The sequence below is a fragment of the Acanthisitta chloris genome, unplaced genomic scaffold (genome assembly GCF_000695815.1).
Source record: "Acanthisitta chloris isolate BGI_N310 unplaced genomic scaffold, ASM69581v1 scaffold32912, whole genome shotgun sequence".
Classification (NCBI taxonomy): domain Eukaryota; kingdom Metazoa; phylum Chordata; class Aves; order Passeriformes; family Acanthisittidae; genus Acanthisitta; species Acanthisitta chloris.
Window position 1 is genome coordinate 1 of NW_008660433.1, and position 6,468 is coordinate 6,468.

Below are 6,468 nucleotides of genomic sequence, written 5' to 3' on the forward strand. Positions count from 1 at the left end.
ACCGTCTGCCCTGTCCAGTTTGCTCTGTATCCCCCTGCTCTGTGCTCCTGCCTTGCTCCCTCTGCTCTGTGCCCCCTTCCCTGTGTCTGCCTGTGCACCCCTGCTCTCCTGTGTTTCCTGCCTTGCCCCTCTTGCTCTGTGCCCCCTGCCCTGTGTCCACCTGTGCACCCCTGCCTTCCTGTGTTCCCTGCCCCTCCTGCTCTGTGGCCCCTGCCCTGTGCTCCAGTGCACCTCCCTGCCCTGGACACCCTGCCCTGCACTTTGTGCCCCCTGGCACAAACCTTGAGCCTGAGGGTTAAGCAGGTTAGAGAGCTTAGAATGGTCCAAACAGGGAAGTTTGTGGTTGCAGTTTATTTCTGGCCCTGTTTTCTGCGTGTTTGCAGTGCTCTGTGGGGTTAACTCAGAGCCAGCACAGCTCTCAGGGTGGGTGTTTGAGAGGTTTTGTGCTGTCTGCTGAGTCCCTGAACCAGCCCAGTGGCTCTACTGCCCCAACCACTCTGTGTTCTAAGCCAGGGCCTGTTGAGCACTTAAATTCCACCTGGGAGAGGAGAAGTGCCTGGAGCTCTTCCTGCTGCTTTCCCACGAGGAAACTGCTGTGCTCTGCAGCTCACACTGGTTTTAGCAGAGTGAAATCCCTCGGTGAGCAAGTGTAGGTGTTTACCTTGCTGGTTAACCTCCTTATTTCCAATAACTGTTGCTATTCCAGATAAGCTTTAACCACAGAGTGAAAGGATGTGATATTCCAGAGCCTAGGGTAACCATCTGCTGTGTGCTGGGAGCACAAATCCTTGGGCTAGATGCAATCTCCAGGGCTGGGTGATGTTCCACCTGCTGGTTCCCTGCTAAACACTAAACCAGGAGCAAAAAGTGGTGTGAGTGAACCTAGAGGGGGGTGTGAGGTTCTGCCAGGCTGGCACAAAATCCCTTTATTGCTGCAGGAGAGCTTAAACACAGTTATTTATAGCTGTTTGGACAGGTTTGCAGCTGACCTGGGACTGTTCCTTTTCCTACCCTATGGGGCTGCATGGTATTTCATGGTTTCTGTGTCTTTGTGCCACCAAGCTGTGACCAGAGCACAAACACAGAAGGGAAAACAAAGTGGTTATTTTTACTTCATTTTTAAATTCTTCCACATATAATTTGTGCTTCAAAACTGTGACAAGGAAAATGTTTTTGTGTATTATCTTGCCTTCTGCAGATGTGCTTAAAATACTTTGTTATAGTTATAGGGTTCTAACAGGAGAGTTTATTTATCTTCTCATGGCTAAGAGGTTTTCCACCCCTAGTGCTAAGCTTTCCCTTCCCTGTCAGTGCTTTGTATTCTGTACTCAAACCTTGGCAACTCCTTTTATTCTTTCAGATGAAGCACTTCTAAGTGGGCTCCCTGCAAGTGAGATGTCAGTTAAGGAGCTGTGAAAGTGATGAACTTATTATTAAGATAAAAGCAATGAGATCTTGAAGCTGATTTAGCACATGAGAGTGAAATCAGCTGAGGAGTTAGGTGGTTGCATGTTCCCTGCAGAACAATACCTTTATGTCCTCGTGGCCCAGGAGCCTGACACATTTCTACTCTCCACCTCCCCAGGAGCCTGACACGTTCCTACCCTCCACCTCTCAGCAGTGCAGTAGCAGAGGCTGAACAAAGAGCTGCTGCTGCAGCAGGTGCTGGTGGGCAGCACCCTTGGAATGCTAATGATGCTGAAATTAGAGCAGGTATCAGAGTGCCTCAAGTGTCACGATGCAGGCTTAAACTTGGTAGAAGAAGTCTTGTGTGGCGCTGTGGGGAGGAGAGAGAGGATCCTTCCCTCTGCAGTCCCTGGTGATGCTGGAGGCTGTCAGTGTGGGAGTGCTGGTAATTCCAGGGTGCTCAGCTGGTTCATCTGGGACCCTTGATTGCCCTGGGAGCCTCACCAGCTCCCACCACTTCTCCTGATGGTGGAGACAGGTCCCGCTCCCTGCCTGTTGTATATTACTTTGTATGTTAAGGATTGGAATGGAGCTTAGAGATTGTCCAGTGCCAACCCCCTGCCCTGGGCAGGGACACCTCCCACCAGAGCAGGTTGCTCAGGACTTTAGCCAACCTGACTGTGAACAGTGCTGGTCCCTGCCACAGCCTGGGCAGAGGGGGGCACAGCCAGACTGGGCTGCTCTCCAGTAGCACTGAGTAGACACCAATTTAACTGCACAGTGTAGTTTAAGAACTTCTAGAACTTTATCTGAAATAAGCCAGTTCTACAGTTGTCTCAGTTTACTTCTATTTCAGTTACTATTCAGTTTTCTCAAATCTCTGGTGTAGAGTCATGGAATCTCCTGAGCTGGAAGGGACCCACAAGGATCAAGTCCAATTCCAGGCCCTGCACAGACATCCCAGCAATCCACTCTGTGCCTGAGAGCATTGGTCAAACACTCCTTGAACTCTGTCAGCCTTGGGGCTGTGACCCCTGCCCTGGGGAGCTGTTCCAGTGCCCAAACACCTCCTGTGGGAAGAATCCTTGCCTAATATTGAACCTAACCTTCCCCTGACAGCTGTAGCCATTCCCACCAGTCCTGTCTCTGGTCACAGGGAGCAGAGATTGGAGCTGCCCCTTGTGAAGAAGTTGCATACCCCTGAGGTCTCCTCTCAGTCTCTTCCTGCTGAACCCAAATGCCTTTGCCACTCCTTGTATGGCTCCTCTAGACTCTTCACCATCTCTGTGTCCCTCCTTTGAACACTCTCTAACAGCTTTAGATCTTTCTTGTATTGAGGGTGCCCAAACTGCCCCAGGCCTGGAGGTGAGGTCACACCAGTAGAATCCTCTCATGTAGTCAATGCAGTAGATAACAGACACTGTACTCCAGAGCAAAACAATGTGTTGGCATTGGTTTTTTTTAAGTCAGAGGTGAATAGAGCATAGAGTGTGAACAAACTTTTGAGTGTGCTGGATTTAAGCTGCATGAAAAAGCATCACATGGAGGGGTTGGAAAGGAGAACTGGGGAGTGATAAAGACAAAAGTGGAATAAATCCTTTCCACATGTTATGTGTGAGTAAGGTGAGTGATGGAGTTGCTGAGTGGAGCCAAGTAACAGGTTGTTGTGTGTCCCAGATGGACCAGCCGTCCCCCCACTACATGCTGGCCAACCTGACGCCGCTGCACTGCGAGCAGCTCCTGCAGGGCCTCAACCTGCTGCGGCAGCACCACGAGCTCTGCGACGTCACCCTGCGCGTGGGCGAAGCCAAGATCCACGCACACAGGGTGGTGCTGGCCAGCATCAGCCCCTACTTCAAGGCCATGTTCACCGGGAACCTGTCAGAGAAGGAGACGGCAGAGGTGGAGTTCCAGTGCGTGGACGAGGCGGCGCTGCAGGCCATCGTGGAATATGCCTACACCGGCACCGTCTTCATCTCCCAGGACACTGTGGAGTCGCTGCTCCCCGCGGCCAACCTGCTGCAGGTGAAGCTGGTGGTCAAGGAGTGCTGTGCCTTCCTGGAGAGCCAGTTGGACCCCGGCAATTGCATCGGCATCTCACGCTTCGCTGAGACCTATGGCTGCCACGACCTCTACTTGGCGGCCAACAAGTACATCTGCCAGAACTTTGAGGAGGTGTGTCAGACTGAGGAGTTCCTGGAGCTCACGCACTCGGAGCTGGACGAGATCGTGTCCAATGACTGCCTGAATGTGGTGACGGAGGAGACGGTGTTCTATGCCCTGGAGTCCTGGATCAAGTACGACGTGCAGGAGCGGCAGAAGCACCTGGCACAGCTGCTGCACTGCGTGCGGCTGCCCCTGCTCAGCGTCAAGTTCCTCACCAGGCTGTACGAGGCCAACCACCTCATCCGGGATGACCACACCTGCAAGCACCTCCTCAACGAGGCCCTCAAGTACCACTTCATGCCTGAGCACAGACTGTCCCACCAGACCATGCTGATGACGCGGCCTCGCTGTGCTCCCAAAGTGCTCTGTGCCGTGGGGGGCAAGGCTGGGCTCTTTGCCTGCTTGGAAAGGTAAGGAGTGCTGGGGGGGTCCTGCCTGGTGGATACCACCCTGGCTCAGGGCTAACACAGCCTTTGGGGAGCTGTGGGTTCACAGAACCAGCAGGGTTGGAAGAGACCTTCAAGATCTTTGAGTCCCACCATAGTTTGCAGGATGCAGTTGCTCCTTTCCTTCATAAGAGCTCTTAAGTAGATTTTTCTTTGAACAAGAGCAAGCCTTGAATTCAAAATGCTTTTGTTTTCATGACTAACATGCACTGTTAAAGGGTTTTGTTTGTGCCAACACACATAGGTATAAAATTATATAATTTTCATTCCGTTGATTGAAAATTTGGTTAATCACCTAGGTAATGAAAGTTTGTCTGGTACTTCCTTATCCTTTCAGGTGTTTTCAGTTTATATAATTTCCCCTTGATTTATTACTATTCCAGACAATCAAGTCAGAAAATTTAACCTAATATATGACGAATATGCTTCCTGATAACTCAAAAAAATCCCTGGAATTAAACCAGACTTAATTAGAGAGGAGTGAAGGAGGGGAAAAGGAGGCTCAAGGAGGACCTTATCCCTCTCTGGGGGAGCTCTATGTTCTTTTTCCGTATGTTAAGAGGTGCCAAAGTTATTTGAAGCTAATTTTCCCAACAATAGGGACTGATATTAAACTAGGTGTTGGGACTGGGATTTGTTTGGTTTATGGATTTAGAAAATAAAAGGTACTTGTGCTTCATAAAAACCTGTTGGAGTGAATAAAGTCATTCTCTGGTATTTCTCAGCTCTGCTTCTCCAATGATTGCAGCAATGTTACATACCAGTGTCACTTGGGTTATTTTGGTTTGGTGGCTGCCCCAACCCTGGTGGTGTACAAGACCAGGCTGGATGAAGCTTTGAGCAACCTGATCTAATGAGGTGTCCCTACCCATGGCAGGGAGGGTTGGGACTAGATCTGCAAGGTCCATTCCAACCCCTAAATTCTGTGATTATTTTTTTTTTGCTTCACAATAGCAAAATAACCTAGAATTTATTTATATTTTATGTTTGATTTCTATTTATTTTATTTAGTTTCTGTTCTCTAACTGGTGTCCAGCACCAGCCTGGGCTTTCAGCAGCCCCTGCCCCTGGGTTCTGAGTGGTTCTCAGCTCTACAGGGCCTCATGTTCTTCTATGCTTTTTGAACAGATCAGATTTCCTGGCACTAGATAGTCTCTTAATCATTTAAGTAATTTATTAATTAAACTAGGTAGGTTAAATTAGGTTGACTAGATTCTATATGGGGTAAATTAGACACACTGTATTCTGAGTACAATTGAAAGGAAATGCAATAAAGAGTACTTTGAAAACAGATTTTTCAAATTAAGTTGTTTTACATTGAGATTTTATTTAAAAAATACAGAGCATTTAAAATGTGTATTTATAAACTGCAAGTTGCACTTCCTGAGTTATATTTGTCTGTACGTATAGAATTATAGAACCGTAGAACCGTCAAGGCTGGAGGAGACCTCTAAGATCATCAAGTCCAATCATTAATTTGTCACTGCTGTAACCCCTAAACTGTATCCTCCAGCACCAGATCCAGATGCCTCTTAACACCTCCAGGGGTGGTGACTCCACCACCTTCCTGGGCAATAGTCCAGTGCCTGGCCTGAACCCCAGGGAAGAACCTTTTCCTACTATCTACTCTGAATCATTACAGACATGTGCTTCCCTCTCTCAATTTCCTCTTCTCCCTCCCATCTCTGTGACTGCACTTGTTTTTTTCACTTCTTCTACTCTCTCTGGTTTGTGTCGGTTTGCTCACACAGCCCTTGTTCTCCTGTTGCAGTGTGGAGATGTACTTCCCCCAGACAGACTCGTGGATCGGGCTGGCCCCTCTGAGCATCCCTCGCTATGAGTTCGGGGTCTGTGTGCTGGAGCAGAAGCTGTATGTGGTGGGAGGCATTGCCACCCACGTGTGCCAGGGCATCAGCTACCGCAGGCACGAGAGCTCGGTGGAGCGCTGGGACCCTGACACCAACACCTGGACGTCGCTGGAGAGGATGTCCGAGAGCCGCAGCACGCTGGGGGTGGTGGTGCTAGCAGGGGAGCTCTATGCCCTGGGGGGCTACGATGGTCAGTCCTACCTCAGAACTGTGGAGAAGTACATCCCCAAGGTGAAGGAGTGGCAGGTTGTGGCCCCCATGAACAAGACGAGGAGCTGCTTTGCTGCTGCAGTGCTGGATGGGATGATCTATGCCATCGGGGGGTATGGCCCTGCCCACATGAACAGGTGTGTGCTGGGGGTATAGCCCTGCCCACATGGGCAGGTGTGTGCTGGGGCTATGACCCTGCCCACATGGGCAGGTGTGTGCTGGGGGTATAGCTCTGCCCACACGGGCAGGTGTGTGCTGGGGCTATAGCCCTGCCCACCTGGGCAGGTGTGTGCTGGGGGTATAGCCCTGCCCACATGGGCAGGTGTGTGCTGGGGCTATGACCCTGTCCATATGGGCAGGTGGGTGCTGGA

General features: G+C 50.2%; 1 protein-coding gene across 1 annotated transcript in view; it reads left to right on the top strand.

Annotated features, from left to right (window-relative positions):
- The first annotated feature begins 3,084 nt into the window (after positions 1–3,084).
- KLHL28 (kelch-like family member 28) overlaps positions 3,085–6,468 on the top strand; it is a 6,399-nt gene continuing 3,015 nt past the window's right edge. Inside the window, exons 1-2 of the mRNA XM_009069810.1 lie at positions 3,085–3,983; positions 5,791–6,234. Of these exons, the coding sequence (XP_009068058.1) occupies positions 3,085–3,983; positions 5,791–6,234 (1,343 nt within the window). The remainder of the gene's footprint in view (positions 3,984–5,790; positions 6,235–6,468) is intronic.